Here is a 19762-nt window from a genome sequence, read left to right on the forward strand (position 1 = left end):
ACTTCTAAGAAGAAAAATATCTTACTGAAAATATGAAAAGAAGCCTGATACGTTAATATGAGGGAAAATAACCAATAAGCTAACAAATTTCGCAAGCTTTGTTTAGTAGCATCTGGGACAATAAAAGTACCTATAGCAATCTATTTTTGTATATAAAATATAACTATTCCTAGGCTTATATTTCTTGATCATTACGATAAGTAGAACACACGTATATTACGGCAGCTCACGACCATGATTTTTGACTCATAACATCCTGGCCAAAACCGTATAAAATCTATTATATGATCCTGAACTCAAAAATGTGAACAAATTGAGCCGACCTGTTCGATAATATCTTGTCTGATTTGCGGAATGTAGTTACATGATAGTTCTGAAATACCAATGACACGTTTTTCATACACCGATAGCGCAGCGCCTGTCCACGAGACCATTCTGAAAAAACAAACGAGAAAAAAAATTACGTATAGCATGCCGTCTGAAAATTATTCTTGTAATTAAATTGGGGTCAGAAAAAAATCGCACCGCCTCAGACGTTACATTTGCATTTTGAAAATGTCAACAAATTTAGCCAATCCCATTTGTTGGAAATGATAAAATAAGTTGCCTAGATATAGGAGAAATTTTTATCAGACCAACCGAGTGCAGCATCTGATTTATTGGGCATTATAGTCAGTATTAAAAATGTTTAAAAACAGTATTTTCGTAACCTCAGTAGCCATACAAAAGGATTTTAAAAAATTGAACTGGGATGCTATGGAAGAGGTTGGCTAAATTTGGTGCCATTTTTGAAAACTCCACCAGGTAAAAAGCTGCGCGCAAAATGTCTTAAACCAAAAATTTTATAAGTAAAATAACCAAATCTATGTACATTTTCACTATCAGATGGGATGTTATACATCTGTCTACCTATTTGTTTTGACACAACAGAAATGGCCCCCCACAAAGCAGCTGCGTTCTTGACTGTTACTACCCACCTAGCCGGGTCAAGAGTCATCTAATGTTTTGATTTTATACGGTTTTAGCTGGGATGTTACGAATCATGGTTTTGATCGTAGGCTCCGTAATACAGTATTTAAATGAGTTGGTGTTTTTTTAACTTCTATAAAAGAATAATCTTTTATTGTAAGACAGGTCTCAGTTCTTGTGTCATAATTGGATAAGAAACGAGTGGTGCGGTTGGACCAGATATTGATAGTGGTAAGTTTGTTGGTTGCTGAGCGTTCGGTGCTTGTTGGTTGGTAGGCTGAGGACCCGAACCACTCATACTAATAGTTTGTTGAGCCATCGTGACAATCGGTGGAGGAATAGACACCGGTGCCATGGAAACAGCAGCGATTGATACAGGAGTTACTGTTGCTATGCTCACAGGAACAGTTGCAACGCTAGCTGTAACAGTTCGCAGTGTTCCAGCTGCTACAGCAGCATTAACCATCTGTTGAGGTGTTGGAGCTTGAGATGGAGGTACAGTGTTTGTTATCGTAACTGCTGGGACTGTTACAGCAGTTACATTAGTTGTCCTTTTACCAGACATTCTTAGTTGTGCATTTTGGTCCAGTAGGAATTCATTTGTCGCTGTTAAATCGTTGACCTGCAATTTGAAGAGTATAGAATTAACTTTAAACGACATTTTTGATAAAACAAAGTCACTCTGTATTATAATTGAGTTGCTTAAAACCAATTTTTTAATGTTCCATGAGTCATTTTTTCAATTTCACTATAAATTGATAAGCCTGAATTCTTTTAAAAGCTATGAAACAGAAACTTGACCAACACCACAAAGTTGTATTACATTATATTGCGAACTTTACCTGCTTTTTTAGTTCCTCAATCTTTTTTTTCAGCAATGCATTTTCATCTTCGAGATTAAAAGCTCTAGCTTCATTTCTGGGGATTACAGGATAGTAATAGCTAGAAGTTACAGGCTGGGTTGGATGCTGTCCTACCAGAGGTGACGTTTCGAAATGCAAGATAGTTTCTCCAGAGACAATTCGTCGTTTTGCTTCAGGAGGCCCCAAATAATCAGGCGGATGCGTAGAAGGATTGTAGCCATTATTGTGGACCAGTGGATGCGGGTCCTCCATCTGCCAGTGGTAGCTGGTAATCAAGCATATTCATCAATAAAAACTATGATATATAAACAATTATAATCTGTGATTTATTACATTTCAAAAATTGATAGTTTCTTGAAAAGAAGAAAAACCAGAAACAAAGAAACCAAAGCTGTACAGTATGATTTGATATCCTCTTTGTAAATATTTACGTGTACAGAGGTAGTGATAAAAAGATCAGTTTAAAAATAGCCTTGATCATCAATTTTGCTTGTTTGCTACAGAATATACCGCAGTCAGATGTATGTATATGATTGATGCTTACAATGCATGTCTAATGCATGATTCATCTAAATAGCAGCAACATGTTCTATGCACGATAGAAGGCAGCCAGTGTGATAGTTAATGTAATAGAATGTCTATTTATATGCATGAACCTACTTTAGCTCTCTGCTCAGTCAGAGTACATTATCTCTTCACACTGCAACTACTGATCAATTAAGAAATAACTATGGTAGACCAATGAAAGAGTTGCTTGTCAAATGCATTTTTCAACCTTAATACTTATTTTGAATCTTAAATTCCAACTGTCAAGTAAATTACCTTCTTTCTTCTTCATATCTTCGATTTTCGCCATTACTGACACCGTTAAAATTATGTTGAGGTCTCGTAACGGTATGATGGGGCGGAGGGACCATAGGATGCTGTGGTTCTTCCTTCTTGTAATGCCTGTACTTACAATTGACTCTTTGGCAGCTGCCTTTGATGAAATCCTTGCATAACGGTAGTTCGGATTTGTCATTGTTACATTTCAAATTCGATAAAATACGCGGTGGTAATTCACCAGTTGCTCTGAAGTGTTTTTCTTCACTTTCGGTGCAATGCAAAAATCGGCATCCCGGCCAATTGCAAATCCCATTTTGAAAATCATGACAAAAAGTATATTCATCTGCTGGGTCATCTTCTGATCTTTCATGAAGATATTTACATCGCTTCCCTCTGTGGCAAACGTTGCGCAGAAAATCTCTACATACTCGACTTGGAGAAGAATCTCCGTTAGAACTGGAACCACCTGCCATGTGTTAGTGTTTTCGGCACATTCCAGTTATTATCAAGAATATTATTGCCCGCATGGCATTGGAAGTCCTTATGATTTTAGTTATAACTCAGTGAACTAGAACCAGCTAGGTATCCATGACTGTAAATTAAACACAAAGTACTGATATAAATTTCTGTATACTATATGCAATACAATAATTAAATTTATACTACTTACAACAAAAAATTAATCCCTCATTACTTTTCAACTAGTTTCATTATACATATACTTAATTTGTACTTTTAACTATTACATGGAAGAGGTATATGATTAAAAAAATTTCGCTCAACGCATTTTTATCCAAGTTAATTTCATATCTAGCTTAAAAAAACAATGCTTCCTAGAATTAATTAGGACTAATAATTGACTTTAAAGGTTGCTCAAGCTGACATTGAAAGCGATAGCACAGTGCAAATTACAAGAGGATATAGTAAGACGGATTAATAAAATTTCAATTAATTTAATTTTATTTCGTTTTATATAATGACTGTTACATAGGTATTAATATTATATCAACAAAATATGTACAGAATTTAATAACTATTATCGTCATATTCTATCTCAAACCTTCCAAATTGGTTTCATTCTACAGCATGCTGCATTTTACGCTGGAAAGATAGTGCAACATCTTTCAGTTATTTTTTGCAAAATGGAAAGAATCGAATTAATCAATGGCACACTACAAAAACTAACATGATAAGAAAATATAATAAATTTTTAATCTACTATAAACGACGAATAATTAAGAGAGACCATTATTTTATTTATTGCCAATATGAAAATAACTCTAGGCCCATACTGATCAATACCACATTGAGGTGTTCTGTAAACCATATTGTGAAAATTTAAATAACAAGAACATAATTACCAACTAACAATTAACATTGCATTAATGTATTTATTACAATAAAATTTAACATATAACAGAACCAAGTGCTTTCCACAGGCAATATTCAGTGCGTGATATCTGCTAGTACAGTAGAGAATAAATTTTACATATTTGCATAAATGTTTGAATTTTCCTGAATATTCACTTAGTTTGAGTATAAAAGATTCTCCGTGCTAAGTTATAAAAAATTTTGCATTCTAGTTATTTTATTTACCAATATACATTATCACGATTACTTGCAAATGAAAATGCATAATAATCAATGATACATACGATAAATTTGGATGTCGTTTTTTTTTTCAGTGTAGAAATACGTTATATACGTTAAAAACGATATGGTATTGAAATTGGCAAAGTGGTTATTCATTTTTTATACGGTACGCCAGTATTGTCTATATATTTTTCTAACACATCTCCAACTCCGAAGAATTGGCACAATGCTTGAATGTTTTTATGTGTACTGAAGAGTAAAGGATATAAATAGAAGTAAAATAATATAAATATTTGATTTCTTTCTGGTTCTTGAATTGAAATGGTAAGATGCTGAGCTTCCATTCAATGTTTACTAATAATGGAAGCGAATAAACTTATCTTCACATCCTTGACTTTTAGAGTTAAATATAATATATGTATATATGTACACTGTTGATTTATTTATTATGTTTGTTTTCTTTTCGTATAAAAAAAGGTTCTCAATTGCAACCGAAACAATATGCTGGAGTATCCTGTAATGCTTGGTATTATTATTATTATTGTTATTATCATAATTACTTTATACTATATCTCATAATAATATGCTTAACATGTGACATCATAAAAAATCAAATATAATAGTATGAACAATAACTATGTACAGAGTTAGAGAACATTAGAATATTTTTTCAAACAGCATCCATAAAAATGCTATTGCGATTGGTGCAACGTATTGTATGGGAACTGTGTAGGTAACATTCAACAGATCTCCACACTGAGCTTTAAGAGCTTCGTATCCTTTAACTAGTTCTGTATTCTCTTCTGTACAAGCGTTGCACTTTTCTTTAAGAATGACAAGTTCTTCGTTTATTTCTTGAATACGTTGAGTCTCATTTTTAGCACGATAATACAACTCCTTTAGTTTACTTATTACAGTTTCATTAGACTCGTGAATCAGCCATTCTCTAAGGTCGTCCAGCTCCTTATTAGCTAATTGCTGTGCCTCATAGTTATCTTCATCCTTCAAGGAGTCCAAAGAGCCAATTAAAGTTTGAAGAGTATATTCCTTAGACTGTAAACTTTGTTGTGCAGACTCGTTTTTCGATATCGGTTTTAAAGTCTTTATATAATCTCCATCTAAATGTTCACCCTCGCCGCATTCTTCTTCATCTTCGTCACGCTCCTCACTATTTTCACGTTTCTTTTCTTTATCGCATACTTCAAAAGATTTATCAATGTCTTCGAATTCACTTTCTGCTGAATTTTTAATATCCTTTGAATCACATGTAAAACTCGAAACCTCGGACTCCTCTCCGGTTTGTTCAACAGGATCATAATGAACCTCTAAAGGTTCGCCATTTTCTTCGCAAGCAAATCTCACCTCTAATAATCTAGCTGGCTGACCGGCAGCTTTAGTTGGTGTGCTGTTTTCTTCGCTGGTTCTCTTCACTTCGACGACTGATTTTTCGCTGCCATCGTCGCTGGTGGTGGTACAAGCGTCTTCGCTAACCTCAGAGTTATTGTCAGACTCTACGCTGGTGTCTAAATTATCTAAATTAGCGTTTCCATTGACCAGGGTTCTCCTGGAAGGTGGGTCCAGGATGCACCCTACAATCTTATCTATCTCTGACAATGATACGTCGATATTGCTCTTGTTGCAAGAGTTTGAGTTAATTTGATTGTCATGCTCAATTTTGTTCGCGTAAGAATTAGACTCCTCATTATAATCAAAGTCTTCTATAGACATCAGCTTTGTTTTGTACAATATATTGTTAACGGCAAGCTGGGTCTCGTCGGTAAGAAGGTCCAAATTCATATCTTGCAAAGTCTTGAGGTGCTTTCTAAGTGCAGTCACTTTCTCGTGAATGGTAGTAGAGTCATACCTGAAGTCCCTAAGTTTTGACTGCAAGATTTTCTCCACTCTAGCCTGATCCTTGATCCTTTTTAGCAGTCCCTTCTTTTCTTGTTCAGCTTGAGCTACCAAGTCCTTCATCTTGTCTTCGCTCTCTACCAATTTGTTAGAAAATTCGCTTATTTTAGTTTGGGCCTCGGTATACTTAGCTGCTAGTTCCTGTAGCTCAGCCTGCGTAGTTTTGGATACTTCATGCAAACTCTGACACTCATCTTCGGTATTGTTAAGCTGCCTTTCAAGATTGGCAAACTTTTGTGTCACCTCTAACTTCTCCTGCAATATTTTCTGCAAAGCTTCCTTAGCCGCTGTTTGATACTGTGCTTTGTCTTCTTGGAGTTTAACAAGCTCATTCCTTATCTTATCCTCTGTAAAATTCTTCGAATAAGCAACTAGCTGACTCTCGACAGTTTCGACACGCGATAATAGACGGTCCTCGTCAATCAAAGCTTTCCACGATTGATCGGCTGCCTGTCTTGTCGTTTCTACCAGTCTTTGGAGGTGATGAAGTTTGCCGTTAAGGACCTCTTCCCGTCTGTTAGCTTCTTGCAAGAATTGATTAAGTTTGTACAAATCCTCCAGGGATACACTGCTCGTAGGACTCGCAACCGACGTGCTAACGCTAGCTTTAGCTTCTTTACCGTCAGGCAGGTACAATTTTAAAGTAGCGACGATACATCCGTGAGTAACCTTCCTCGTGTTTTCCATAACATCGACTCCGAACTGTACAATATCACCAGAGCACACCTCCCTGGGTCCTGATTCTTCGCCACCTATGCTAAGTCTTTGGCTATTGATAAACGTTCCGTTACTACTCTTGGTATCTTGCATATAAAATTTACCAGCCTCGTACCAGAGCAAGGCGTGATTTCGCGAAAGCACTTTACAGTCGAATATAGCATTGTTCGGCGTAGCTCGAGCTCTCGCCACGGAACGACCAATTTTAACTGGTTGTTCGAGCGAAACGGTGCGCTCGTGAAATGGATGGGAATTTGCCCGACAAATCAAAACTGCCTTAGCAGCCATCTTGTTGTTTGGCGTGTTACTAGTGCTCAGGTTGGAATTGTTCGGGGTCGGCGAATAAGTAGCATTTTGAATCCAACCCCCACTAGCTATAACCATAACCTATTGTAAACTTTATTTAACGGATATAACTATGAGAAATATATTAATTGGCTAGTGGTTACGGCAGTAGGTTAATCATACGTTGAACACTTTCTTCATCAAAGCGTTGAGATTATTTGAGTTTGGTGTTAATTTTGGATTTTCACATTTGGATGCACGATAAGATTTCCAGCAGCTTATATCCTCGTCAATTATTTTTACAATGATTAATATTGATCTTCATATTGTGTACACCACTACATAAACGTCAATGTCACTTTTTCTCAGTTCATTCGCCTATCCAGATGGCTTGAAACTTATCGCCCAATAACATTATCAACTCGTTTAAGGTGAAAGGTCTTTAAGCTGTATGTTCGAAAAATTTCGGATACCATGTACCATGGTTCGAGTCCATGTGTGGATAGAAGCTGCACACGCCCACACAACGAAAATAGCTGTTAAACTGGCTCGTAGGGTTCATCGGCGTTAACAATAGCATGCCATAACTCGGCGTAAAAAACGGACAATCATCACTCGGTAGGAACTCGCTAGGCGTATTGTGTTACGCTTGTCAAATTATATCACCCAAGTTTAATCACACTCGACTTTCGGAGCAGCTCTGCGTTATTGGTATCAAGACGAAAATACTTTACTTAAAACACGGAACAGTGAACGGTGTTTGTTACTTTAAGATTTGATATAATTTATTTGTCAGGCACAGTTTCAACATGGTAATGCAACGTAAGTAACACACGGCGAACGTTCAAGGGGTCAGCGACGAAGGTGTAGTTGTAGAAAGCACTTTTTTAACACGATAATTACGCGAAATCTCCGATGTCTCGAGATCGAGATGTTGCTCTACAGACACACAGAATCAGAAATATTTTTTTCGCTCTCTCAACAATTGCGTTGAACTACCGTGAACTTTACTCGGTACTGATGGTATTAGTGATTTGATCGCATCGCCTTCGGAGTTCTCTACGCTTCACGTATGGGAATAAGAGACTACACGAGCAATTAAATAAACAATTGAAAGACAAAATATTGTACACGGGTGGACTGCGGAAACACAGTGGTCCGAATTCCCTTTGTTCCTTGAGAGTCAGTCTGAATTCCGATTCCGGTGTTTCTTCCGTTTATCGACCGTCGGATGTACCTGCGTATGAACATGTGTATGTGTGACGTACGTCTTATTAAAATATCACATGACCATTTGTATTTGTATGCATAATTTCCCACATAAACCGGAGCGAGTTCATCGTACGTGGATATTCTGAAAGTATTTCAATCAACCTGAATGCGAGACTAGGCGAATCTTGCGTGCAGATGGAGAAGCGCGAGTACAATTTTTTGGAAGATATCCTGTGACAAGATCGTTTGAATAACTTGGTCAAATCATCATCAGTAGAAATTGAAGATAACCTCAAAAGCAAGTTGACAGAAGATTAACGAAAAGAAAGGGGAAGAATCGAAGAAATTTAAGTGTTTATGGTATTACATATGAGGGAACTTTTGTCACGACCATCTTGAGCCTCGCTTGTTAATTAATTTTTATATCTGTACGTTATGTTAACTCATCAGATCTGTCACAACAATGGTTTAGTCTTCAACGTGGTTGCGAATTTTTTACATTTCTACTTATCTGTATTCAATTTTCAGGTAGGTAATAAATCATGTCCGATGATGAAGATTACATGTCTGATAAATTTCTCCTTGCTACCGAACAACACTGCACTCCAATTCTCGCTCGTCGTCGCGCAGATCAACGGGAATTAGATCTTTTAAAAAAGAAGGCAGAGATTGAAGCTCGATTAAAGGAAAAAAATGTGTCTGTACGGGTCATAGAACAGGAAACGAGAGATAAAGGACTAGCATCTGCCATCACTAGTGACAATAAAGGTCAAGCTCAAATCATTGTAATTATATTTCTGCACACTTGGAGCTAGACAAATATCCTACTTGAACTATTTTCGAAACTGTTATATCCACTATTACTTATATTCAGGTTTCAAATTATTGGAGAAAATGGGATACACACCTGGGCAAGGAATCGGAAAAAAGGAGAGTGGAATATGCGAGCCAATTTCGATTGATCTGAAGACAAATAGGCTGGGCTTAGGCAGAGCACCGAAGAAAAAACCGTCGGCAACCAAAAATGGGAAGAAGAAAGAAGATAATTTTAACGCCAATGATTTTCGAGGAAGAATTTCACAGAGAAAAACCGAGCAGATGATAGAGGTTGATTTACGTAGAAGTCAAAACAGCTGCGAGCAGCTAGATAATCAAAATAATATTGACAAACCTGTAGAAATTTGGTACTGGCCGATAGTGGAAGAAGAGAAAAAAGACTCTGAAAACAACGAATCAGTGGAATCAAGTGAAGAGGATGAAGATGAAAATGAAGATGATCACAACAGGATACCAGCTAGTGAAAAATTAGAAATTTTAACCAAATACCTAAGAGATCAATATTTTTATTGCATATGGTGCGGGGCAGCATATGACGATGTAGATGATTTGAAAGATAATTGTCCAGGAAATACACGGGATGATCATTGAATGCTGAAATTAATTTATCTAATGGACTAATCACATCATATCTAGGCCAATATTTGGCGCTTGTAATACTGTCAATTTTTTTACGGAAAAAATAAACAAAATAGAACCAAACTATTTTAGTGTTTCGTATCGTTTGAATTTTTTCTGGAATTTACCGACAAATAATATTTGAAGAAAACAAATTAATTAGGGGAATTTTTGGCAGACTGCATCCTAAACAGAAGATAATTGATAATGTGTTGATGGATAATTACGTTCTTTGAAGAACAGGTATTAATAATATCATAAGAAGTTGACAATAAAAATGATGGATTTTATACGATTTTAAAAATTCAGCCATTCTGAAAATTTTTTTTTATACATAGATTTATGAGATCACATCTCTTAGCTCTGGTCATGATTAATTCGATGGATTTAGAATGATATTTTCATGAAAACTATTCAAATTATTCTTGACTACTAAATTGTATACATGTATATGAGATGAAAGTTAGAAATACTGTGAATAGTAAGGGAAAATAAATTTAACACGAAATTCCACGTCTTTCACCTAAGAATGACCCAAGTGATTGTTTTGGATTGTTTATTGACGACGTGAAGTTTAGTATGCACCTGCAGGTTGCTAAAATAATTACTTTCCGACATTGATACTTTGCCAACGAGGTATTGTGATATGAAACACGAGCTCATTCGAGCTTTTCAACTTTCGTAAAACTTGTATCAATGCCTAAGTTAACTTAGGTTGTGCGTGCATCCAGATACTCAATTGCAACAGACGTACTAAAGACACTAAATTTTGTCAAGTATATAATGATAAAAAAATAATTTCATTCCAGTCCTTACATCTTTTACAATTGTTATAGCTGACAATTTTATACAAGGCTTCTATACTTAGTATAGTAAAACTCTGATTTGCTATGGAATGTCAGATAGTACCTCCTACTGGGGAACATAACATAAAAAAAGCATTAGGTGGATAATGCAAAGTATCTCTATACGAATAAACTGATGTATTACAAAGAAAAAGAATTAAAAAAAAAGAATAAAAAAAAAAACGTTCGAGCTGTATGTAGTTGGAAGTGATTTCGGATCGACTAGGCTATCAAGGCACAGTGGGTGGTTTACTCCCCAACGCGTAATGTCAGGGGTGGGAAAAGTATGTATAAAAGCTTTCCTCTCGTATTTCGTCTCCTCACTTTGACCCTAAACGTTGACAAAGCTCGTTGAAAACCTTATTGCAGCGCACGCGAGTCTAGGACATCTTAGAAATAATCTTATTACAGTTGAAATAAGTTAAATAATGCGGAAGTCGGTCCTTTTTTTACTAGCCATTATGGCACTTTTTAAAAGTAATGTAATCGCTCAGCTGTCAGGAGATGAGAATTGTGAGACATTGCAAACAGAAATTCACGTAACTAAAGGTAAAACTTGAAACGCTTAAATAAGCTTCAAATTACATTTGGTAATATGTTTTTACCACAGACGAGTATGACGACCTGGGACGTTTGAAAAGAACGTGTGGCGGTGATATTACGGTCACAAAATGCGAGGGATTTTGTAATTCGCAGGTACAGCCAAGCGTCGTCTCCACCACAGGATTTTTAAAGGTACATCGAAACAAAAAAAGTATAGTAATTATTGATAGGTTGCTTCAATAACTTTGTGATAAAAATAAAGCGAGATCAAAGTTAGATTGATATCCACTCTCCTTATAGCCAAACTAATTTTTCTTCTCTTGTGTGTTATTTAGGAATGTTTCTGCTGTCGTGAAAGTTACCTAAAAGAGCGAGATGTTTTCCTGGATCATTGCTATGACGCAGATGGTGTTAGATTGGACAGCGAAGAAGGTGGTTCCATGGAAATCAAGCTACGAGAGCCAGCCGAATGCAAATGCTACAAATGCGGGGATTTCGCAAGATAGAACTTCGTGATTTGCTGACTTGGACTACATGCTTATACCAATAATCGTCGTCTTTTGTTACAATCCAATACTGTATCATTATTGATTATATAATATAAACATTATGACTTGAAATACCTTGTTCTTCAACGAAACCCTGCGCTTGTATTTAATAATGCGAATAAAATACAATTTTCCAATATACATATTCTCGTTTTTTTCAACTTCACTTTGAATTATACGTACGTCATTAAGTTTGGCTGAATCATTGCAATAAATTTGATTCACACATGACCTATATTCCGAGTCGTTAAATATTTCAAGATATTAATATTACCTGAAACCTTTGATCAGTTAATAATAATCATTTATAGTGAATTCCTGAATGATATCGAACGTAGTAATGATATTGAACATGGTATTGATATACATATAGAATTCTGAATTAGCTCAATCTGCCAACAATAGTGTGATTTAAGACTTCTGCTTATTGACTACCGCGTATGACTGAAAAAATTAAATTTTTTAATTCATATATAAATCGAATGATCGCAAATGTTGGAAAAGCATTCAATTCATCATCAAGTCTCTCGTCTTGTAGAAGAAAACATATTAATTTCTACTTACTTTAAAACTGACTAGCACGCATTGAATGTGCAAAGAATTATTGTCGTATTTATCAATTGAATTTGCTGAATCATAATGAGACTCAAATACATGTAATAAGAAAAAATAATTATTGTTGTCAACAAATTACTAACAACTAATTACTCAAGTTATATACATTGATGTTTAGATGAAATTTTTTTTTTAAATGTATTAGATGAAAAATTTTTCTGCACTCACCACTAATCCAAATTGTGTGTATTCAAAGAATTATTGGAATGTGGAACTGTTGACCAGAAATTAACACAAATAAAATAGCTCAATTTTGCACTACAACCGTAGCGTATTGCACAAAAGAAGAAGCTCTCTAAATAGGGGATCATTGATATAAGTATATCTTGAGAAATATAATAAACCAAAGGACCACCAAAATTGATAAACTGGATTTCTGCCAGTAACGTGTAGACGATTAAATATTTTGCAACTGCCAAGACATGAGACAACTCAAGGAATGCTATTACATTTATGGTTTTGGAGTTAACCCCCCGTGCCGCGTCAGCAAAAAAGGAAATAAATGAGTTAATAAAAACTGTTTAAGCCCAAAATCGGTTTGAAATATGAACTGCTCTTTATAGGTCAACAATAGATTTTCCCTGGTTATTTGGCTCAATCGCTAAGAGTGAACCATGAAAAAGCATTATATGACGTTGTTTTTTCGTGCTGCTCCATAGGGTGTCCAGCGATACGTCTCTTGTGAAGTGGCTAAGAAGGTTCTCAACTAACAGAACTAAAATAGTCGATTTTTTGGTGGAGTTATAGACTTAGATGTTTTTGAGAACCTCACACTTGACTGAACTGCACTTATACTTTACGCCACTGCATACTTACAGTTTTTCATCCTCCATGTAAATTTCATACTCTTGAAAACTGTGATTAAATGAGGTGAGTTTATTTCTCGTGAATTAAACTGAATTATAGAGAAATCAGAAGAATACTAATTTTTAGCATGAGAAAACTAAGGTCTCCATATTATAGGGATGTATAACAACTATATACAGGGTATTGGCAAGCATAGTTTTAGGCAACAGATGTTTCCCCCCTCTATAAGGGAGTGGCGTCACAAAGTAGGGGCTGAACGGAGCTAACTGTGGGGTATAAAAAGCCACGACCGAAGAATAATAGCCACAGTGGTTTGCTAGCAGAGCCTAAAAATGTATCGCACTGAAAACCTATTTTTCTGTCAGTTTGGTAAGTTAAATAACGAGAAGACTTCGACAAACCAACTAACAACGTTAATTTCAATGAATTACGTGTCGTTTCACTTTGTTCTTCAATCAAAATTAGTGTCCAAAAGACTTATCTTGAATATCAAAGTTCTTTCATCATTATGACACTGAATAGCGTTTAATCAATTTATTTAAAGAGTTACCAGAAATCCATGGACTAAATGAAATGCAGAAACAGTCTGCGCAATCTCAATATGATTTGTGAGTAGTATTTGGAAATGAAGTGTGAAATCTAGAGCATCATTAATGAAAAAATTGTTATGTAATAAAAATGATTTTCATCTCTGAGATATTCTAAAATATTGTAATCTGAGTTTTGGTGAAGTTGTGATCGATATATTATGACTTTCGTACCTAAGAAAATTTGAGTGAATAAATTCAACAGATTAATTTGCAGTGATTAAAACTAAGCTATAAAGCGATTGAAATTTTAGCCACTGTGGCAAAATCCAGTAGATTTTGCACAAGCTTCACGAACTGCGCTATCAAAGCTAGAAGTATAGTTAAGACAATAAATAAATACAAGTTAGTCATAAATTTGTACAGTGTGATATTTCCGTAATAGAAAATAGCTAAATATTGTGTTGAGAGTAGTGAAAAATAATGTCAATTTACTTACACAACAGCTCTACTAGCTACGCTGATGTTTCTACTTTGTGGAAACGTCTCTACAATCGCAGGGGTGGATGAGTGTCAAGTGACTCCCGTAATACACGTTCTGCGCTATCCAGGCTGTTTTCCGAAACCAATACCAAGTTTTGCATGCACTGGTCGTTGCAGCAGCTACTTACAAGTAAGAAAAACATCCACATTCTATTATTCGTCAAAATAACATTTAAATTCTAAAAATGACCTAAAAATGATTGAAAGTAAATTGCAGTGCAATAATGGTAAAAAAAAATTGGGTAAACCTCAGAATTTAAAAACTTAAGTGTCTTCGGGTCCTGTAGATTTCATGAACTGAATAAATGAAAAAATATAGAGGATCGTAATTACCAAAGAATGAATTGACACTTCTGTATACATAAGTAAACAGATATACACATAGTGGTTACTCTCAAGATTTGTGGATAATGATACGTTAGGTGAAGTAAAAACAGTTGAAGGGTGACAGATTATCGTAGTTTAAAAATAATTAAACAATAATAATAATACCTGATATCGTAGGTGTCAGGTTCGAAAATTTGGCAAATGGAAAGAAGCTGCATGTGCTGTCAAGAGAGCGGCGAGAGAGAAGCGAGCGTGTCGCTGTTCTGTCCGAAAGCGAAACCAGGCGAAAGAAAATTCCGAAAGGTGGTGAGATTTTAGCGATTTAAACACAGCTATAAGTTCGTCGCAGGTATCACGAGGTGCTTGTACACTGTTTAAGAAACATTCAAAGATGTATGTCGAGAGATAAATACAGGAAAAAATTATTGTTATCCAAACTTAGATTCTTAGTGTTTCGAGTACTGCCATATTGTTTTTATTTTGGAGTAGGGAACGAACGGAATCGGACCGTGCGCACCAGCTTCGAATATGCACTGACAGATTCTGAACACGCAGCTAGATAAAATATGTTAGAAAATTATTTAAATTAAATAGCATTTGAAATTATTTCACGAATCGAAATTTTTCAATAGTAAGTTTACTGACTCCAAAAAATCTGCACCATTAATGAGTAGAAGCGATAATTTTTCGCAGTGTTTAACTGCTCGATTTGTAGAACGAATGCACTGCGTATACCTACCTATGTATTGATTTACTTTTTACTCTTAAGTTATGAAATTATTTTCTGTCAACAACAATATTGCTGTTTTAGGTGATTACCAAGGCACCTCTTGAGTGCATGTGTCGACCCTGTACCGGAGTCGAAGAGTCTGCTATAGTCCCACAAGAGATTGCCGGATTTGCAGAAGAGGGTCCATTAACAACGTCCGCTCATTTTAGACGATCACCCGGTTTACAGTAAGATTCCGACCTTCCCGGATCTGGACCCCGGACGACTAATTAATTAATACTTACAAAATAATGTTTCATGTATCTTGGTCGAGGCGAATTCTTGATTGTTTGCTACCTATTCAAGCGATGGTTTATAATAAATATTGATACCCAGAAAGCGAACCTATTTTCGCATAAATTACAACATAAAACAAATTATATACCCCTAATTATATTATTCTAACGTTTTCTAACCATTTAATAAAAAAATTGAAACGGAAAAAACACAAGTATGAGAAATGTTTTTTTCGATTTCAAGTAACAATGAAGAATATCCTGATAAATTAATTTGATTAGAGAAATGTGAGATGGAAAACTGATAGTTATTATTATCTGACGTTATCAAGAGATTTAAGACGAATTTTTCTCTCTGCATCCAACACCACATATAATTCTTCCTTTTCCATAAAGACAGGTAAAGAGAAGACTATACTTCTGTATACATATATTGTGTTCTTGTAGAATCAAACTTTTGACAGTGAAAATGATTAAAATACCTGACCTGTCTTCTCCGAATAAGAATTCATTACAAAATAAATTATAGACGAAAATGAAGTTTTTGACGATTGGATAAAAATACTGCACCAAAAATAATCCTCAATTTTTAGGAACGTAAGGTGATATCAAACATAGTTAAAACTTACTGCATTTATAAAATCTTCAATCTTCTTCAGTTCAATATCTCTGCGATTTTCATCGATGGTATTCTTTTCATTCGTATCTCAATGAAAATATATTCGATATAATAAATATTGATTGTAGATAAAATATTCTACAATTCAAGAGTATACTATTCAGACTCTTTCCCCTTCATTTCATTCTGTTTTCTATTTTTAATCAGCGATAAGTAAATTATGTGGACTATATCGATACTTGGATCAGAGTCGTATAGAGATTGGATATCCAAGGTTTGAAAAATGTCATCTGCAAAATGGCATGGAGTTTTTTTTATTTTTTTTTTTTTTACCTTTTTTTCTTTATATAGATATGGTTTATTATATAAGTGTGTGTTGTGTTCTTAATTTTAATTTTATATATACATATGTTTATACATATACACATACACAAATACATGTATATACATATACGTACGTATAATATATAGTATATACAATACATAATATAACCGGCAGAGGCGGGAACAGCGGCGTCGCAATTACATGCCCCCAGAAGCGAACGCCGGCTCCTCACAAGCCCTTCCTGTCATCAATTTTCCACTTACGTTACCTATTCTTTCATTATTTACAGCAATAATATTCTTTCTTATTACTCCTTTATCCATAACTTTTCAACAACGTGTTCTGTTTTTTCTTCTTTCTAGTTTTTTCATATTTTTTTTCTTTTTTTTTTTCGTTTTAAGTTTATCCATTATATAAATTAATTTATTCATTTAATTTACCTACTCTTTCGCGATTTTTATTTTTATTCTTTGTAGTATTACTTTTTTATTCATCATTTTTAGCTTTATCAATGCTCGGAATATTCTACCATCAGTAGAATAAGTAGTTCACTAATATTTCGTTTTTAAAATGTGACGACAAATAACTGGCTGTTTTTTTTCGGTTTTGTTTGGTTTACTTTTATTTTTGCAATCAAACGTTCGTCCTGTCTCATTGTGTGGAAACAATAAATAGTTTCCGGAGGTTGGTCCCCCTACATACAAAATAAATAAACACCAACAGAATAATTGTTGCATCACTCAATAGATTCGCTGCAGAGGTCCGTACAACAAATTATACCTAAGTATATTATCACTTATCATAACGATACGATTATTTTGTATAAAAACAAATCAATACAATACAAATCCAATCAACTTTTGTTTGATTTGTCTTTGAAAGAAAATTGCTTTTGTCGCAATATCAACCTCAAGCTGGATTCATAAAAAATGCACTACTATACCTGTAACAATTCTCATAATCCATATCCGATGTATGTATGTATGTATATACGTATGTATGCATACAGTTGAAGATAGCAACGTTACATGTGAAAATAAGTTGCGGGAAATAAAATAAATTATCAATCAAAATAGTACAGCTGTGCAGAGAATATAATTAATTACTCATAAAGTATCGATCATATTTTCAAGGCAAATGTATTTATTGCGAAAGCGGAAACACCGTTTGGTCAAAGACATACCTTGGTTGTTATTGATAACCAGTTATCTGCGGAATAGAGTTTACTACAAGGCAACTTATTTACATGTTAACACGGTATCAACAAATCATCCACAACAATCTATGTACCATCGGAAAGCAATCCTATCCAATCATATGTGCAACGAAATCATCGTCGTCGTTGTCATTATTCTGGCATAGAACGATCGGAGGAGAAATTAAATTCGGTGAAATTTAGATGAGAAATATTTATGCGAAACGTATCAATCAATAACGGAAGAAGACCAGCGGAGATCTGAGACGTCGAACAATGTCTCTGTTTAACTCATCATTGAAGAAATACCAGAGAATTTTCTATTCACGAGATATTGAATACTGATAATGCTTGCAAATTGAAGTAATATATTGTCATTCAAAGGTTAGCATAAAAATACAAGTACGTATACAGTATTCGCTAGAATTTTCAATTGAGAAAGGGGGGAAAAAAGACGAGAGGAAAAAGAATGTTCGACTAAGTTTTGCGCAATTCAATGTTTTCGCACTTCTCATTTGAATTTCACGATAATAATATTGATATATATACATATAGGTACATATACGTATATATATCCTGATAATTTTTCATTATCGTAAATCGCGTTAACAACTTGAATCTCACGCATTTGCCCTGACAGCAATGTGTCGCATTGACTGTTTATATCTGTTTTACCCATTCATAATTGTTGTCTCATTCACACGCTTTCTTTTCGCTTTACTTTTGCTTCACTCACACCATCAGTTCATCATGATTATAAATAACTAGTATTTTTTTAAAAATAGTAGCGCCTTAGTATGCACACCATTAGAAATCTCCCCTTCCTAAAAATCAAGATCCTAAGTTACAAATCTTACGTTCGACTTCACATTGAAATTTATGAATGTCTTTCTTACAATGTACCATAGTAGACCCTACGCGCAATTATAAATTATTAATTCTGTTATATTCATTACAATAATAGGAAGAACCATCGCTCGTCTCAGACTTGATTATGAAATCTTTTTCATATGCGATTTTTAATGCAAAGAAATAAATTTTTTTTCAAAAATTTTATTTCCACCCGAATTCTATATCTCGAGTAATTTGTTCACTTATTATACGCATTTCTAATTTCAATTTGTTACCTACATTATGTAGCAAGCATTCAAGTTGCTATTGTGGCGTTGCATAATTAGAAAGAACTAATTTTTTTGCGATCGCATTTCGAAATATGATCATTCATCGTCGGCGACATATATTAATATTACATAGAAACACGACATCGTCTTCGCGCATTGTTGATATATATATATATATGTATACGTGATTTTGTTTTTAATTTTTTTCATTTTTTTGTGATTTTTTTTGCTTTATTTAAACTTTAAACCATTTCAATTAATTATGTATAATAATTATCTTGCATTTACTTCTTCATCATAATTAATTATTAATCATTCATCTTCGTTATGTATAGCGTATATCAAATACGACTTTCTTCTTTACTTTACCTTACTTCTGTTGTTCTAGAATATAATACATACACCTCGCGGCACAACCACCGTTTGATTGTTCATATCATGAATTTTTTTTGTCGCATCGTTCTGGATTTCAAAAAAACTGCAATTTTGCTTATCACGTTCCGTGTTTACATTTTTAGTCTCTTCACAATTTGTTTGAAGATCCATTTCACGTTCAAGCACAAAGTAGTAAATCGTGCGCACAAGGGTTTGAAAGCTCAAAGGCAACGCAATGTTACATTTGAGCAATGATAACTGAGACCGTGAACGTCGAACTTATCCTCACGCTTCATCACCGCTGGATTCGTCATCCGCCTCTTTTAAGGAAGTAAAGAACGACGTTAAAGCCATTATGGCAACTGATTTTCCCGCTAGTGTCGTCGGGTCTTTGTTGCTCTCCCATGCAAGGAATGCATCGTACGAAATAATACTATCTTCCCACAGCTTTTCAATGATTTGCAAAAGTACACCTGTAATCATACCCGGAATTGTGATTTTATTAAACTTAATTCATGTAATCTTCATGAAACGACC

The 19762-nt window shown here is 34.7% G+C and overlaps 6 protein-coding genes and 1 long non-coding RNA gene across 18 annotated transcripts in view; 4 read left to right on the top strand and 3 right to left on the bottom strand.

Annotated features, from left to right (window-relative positions):
* The first annotated feature begins 1 nt into the window (after position 1).
* On the top strand, positions 2-1980 carry LOC124303957 (uncharacterized). Its single transcript, XR_006908034.1, has 3 exons — positions 2-126; positions 1131-1464; positions 1845-1980. It is a non-coding gene; the product is annotated as an uncharacterized LOC124303957 (long non-coding RNA).
* Positions 254-14352, bottom strand: LOC124303947 (zinc finger CCCH domain-containing protein 10-like). Of its 2 annotated transcripts, XR_006908025.1 has the most exons (5): positions 14215-14352; positions 2655-3249; positions 1812-2097; positions 910-1591; positions 254-435 (listed from the first exon to the last, which is right to left on the bottom strand). XR_006908025.1 is itself a non-coding variant. In XM_046761823.1 (4 exons), exons 2-4 carry the CDS (start codon positions 3128-3130, stop codon positions 1121-1123), a joined length of 1233 nt encoding a protein of 410 aa, XP_046617779.1. In that variant the 5' UTR covers positions 3131-3249; positions 14215-14352; the 3' UTR covers positions 825-1120. The 2 variants fall into 2 exon arrangements, 1 of the variants encoding a protein (XP_046617779.1); XM_046761823.1 differs by lacking the exon at positions 254-435 and having other exon boundaries at positions 825-1591.
* On the bottom strand, positions 3595-7623 carry LOC124303941 (sarcolemmal membrane-associated protein). Its single transcript, XM_046761813.1, has one exon. The coding sequence runs from the start codon at positions 7260-7262 to the stop codon at positions 4908-4910; it is 2355 nt and encodes a 784-aa protein (XP_046617769.1). The 5' UTR covers positions 7263-7623; the 3' UTR covers positions 3595-4907.
* LOC124303950 (G patch domain-containing protein 11) lies at positions 7857-10120 on the top strand. Of its 3 annotated transcripts, none has more exons than XM_046761829.1 (3): positions 7857-7985; positions 8904-9143; positions 9250-10120. In XM_046761829.1, the coding sequence occupies exons 2-3, from the start codon at positions 8918-8920 to the stop codon at positions 9801-9803; spliced, it is 780 nt and encodes a 259-aa protein (XP_046617785.1). In that variant the 5' UTR covers positions 7857-7985; positions 8904-8917; the 3' UTR covers positions 9804-10120. The 3 variants fall into 3 exon arrangements, with proteins under 3 accessions (XP_046617785.1, XP_046617784.1, XP_046617783.1); XM_046761828.1 differs by lacking the exon at positions 7857-7985 and adding an exon at positions 8462-8584; XM_046761827.1 differs by lacking the exon at positions 7857-7985 and adding an exon at positions 8478-8803.
* On the top strand, positions 10238-11887 carry LOC124303954 (partner of bursicon). The gene is made up of 3 exons (XM_046761835.1): positions 10238-11224; positions 11286-11410; positions 11554-11887. The coding sequence occupies exons 1-3, from the start codon at positions 11104-11106 to the stop codon at positions 11722-11724; spliced, it is 417 nt and encodes a 138-aa protein (XP_046617791.1). The 5' UTR covers positions 10238-11103; the 3' UTR covers positions 11725-11887.
* On the top strand, positions 13496-16477 carry LOC124303953 (bursicon). 2 transcript variants are annotated; one of them, XM_046761833.1, is made up of 4 exons: positions 13496-13557; positions 14222-14388; positions 14763-14891; positions 15397-16477. In XM_046761833.1, the coding sequence occupies exons 1-4, from the start codon at positions 13521-13523 to the stop codon at positions 15544-15546; spliced, it is 483 nt and encodes a 160-aa protein (XP_046617789.1). In that variant the 5' UTR covers positions 13496-13520; the 3' UTR covers positions 15547-16477. The 2 variants fall into 2 exon arrangements, with proteins under 2 accessions (XP_046617789.1, XP_046617790.1); XM_046761834.1 differs by having other exon boundaries at positions 14763-14888.
* The window catches only part of LOC124303938 (eukaryotic translation initiation factor 4 gamma 1-like), a 65721-nt gene continuing 62329 nt past the window's right edge, over positions 16371-19762 (bottom strand). For 7 of the 8 annotated variants that reach the window (XM_046761805.1, XM_046761807.1, XM_046761803.1 and 4 more), the window contains one exon: positions 16508-19698. In XM_046761805.1, coding sequence (XP_046617761.1) covers positions 19511-19698 — 188 coding nt within the window. In that variant the 3' untranslated portion in view covers positions 16508-19510. Of the gene's footprint in view, positions 16384-16507; positions 19699-19762 lie in introns of those variants that run through there. The other variant, XR_006908024.1, reaches the window with a different exon arrangement.

This window comes from Neodiprion virginianus, chromosome 4, assembly GCF_021901495.1.
Source record: "Neodiprion virginianus isolate iyNeoVirg1 chromosome 4, iyNeoVirg1.1, whole genome shotgun sequence".
In the NCBI taxonomy this organism is placed as follows: domain Eukaryota; kingdom Metazoa; phylum Arthropoda; class Insecta; order Hymenoptera; family Diprionidae; genus Neodiprion; species Neodiprion virginianus.

Coding starts and splice junctions, on each gene's coding strand:
- LOC124303947 (XM_046761823.1), bottom strand. CDS start 3,130: ATGGCAGGTGGTTCCAGTTCTAACGGAGATTCTTCTCCAAGTCGAGTA. Junction 2,098..2,654: donor AGATATGAAGAAGAAAGAAG/GTAATTTACTTG, acceptor CTTGATTACCAG/CTACCACTGGCAGATGGAGG. Junction 1,592..1,811: donor TTGAGGAACTAAAAAAGCAG/GTAAAGTTCGCA, acceptor TTCAAATTGCAG/GTCAACGATTTAACAGCGAC.
- LOC124303941 (XM_046761813.1), bottom strand. CDS start 7,262: ATGGTTATAGCTAGTGGGGGTTGGATTCAAAATGCTACTTATTCGCCG.
- LOC124303950 (XM_046761829.1), top strand. CDS start 8,918: ATGTCCGATGATGAAGATTACATGTCTGATAAATTTCTCCTTGCTACC. Junction 9,144..9,249: donor CATCACTAGTGACAATAAAG/GTCAAGCTCAAA, acceptor ACTTATATTCAG/GTTTCAAATTATTGGAGAAA.
- LOC124303954 (XM_046761835.1), top strand. CDS start 11,104: ATGCGGAAGTCGGTCCTTTTTTTACTAGCCATTATGGCACTTTTTAAA. Junction 11,225..11,285: donor AGAAATTCACGTAACTAAAG/GTAAAACTTGAA, acceptor TTTTTACCACAG/ACGAGTATGACGACCTGGGA. Junction 11,411..11,553: donor CCACCACAGGATTTTTAAAG/GTACATCGAAAC, acceptor TGTGTTATTTAG/GAATGTTTCTGCTGTCGTGA.
- LOC124303953 (XM_046761833.1), top strand. CDS start 13,521: ATGTATCGCACTGAAAACCTATTTTTCTGTCAGTTTG. Junction 14,389..14,762: donor GTTGCAGCAGCTACTTACAA/GTAAGAAAAACA, acceptor CTGATATCGTAG/GTGTCAGGTTCGAAAATTTG. Junction 14,892..15,396: donor AAAGAAAATTCCGAAAGGTG/GTGAGATTTTAG, acceptor TTGCTGTTTTAG/GTGATTACCAAGGCACCTCT.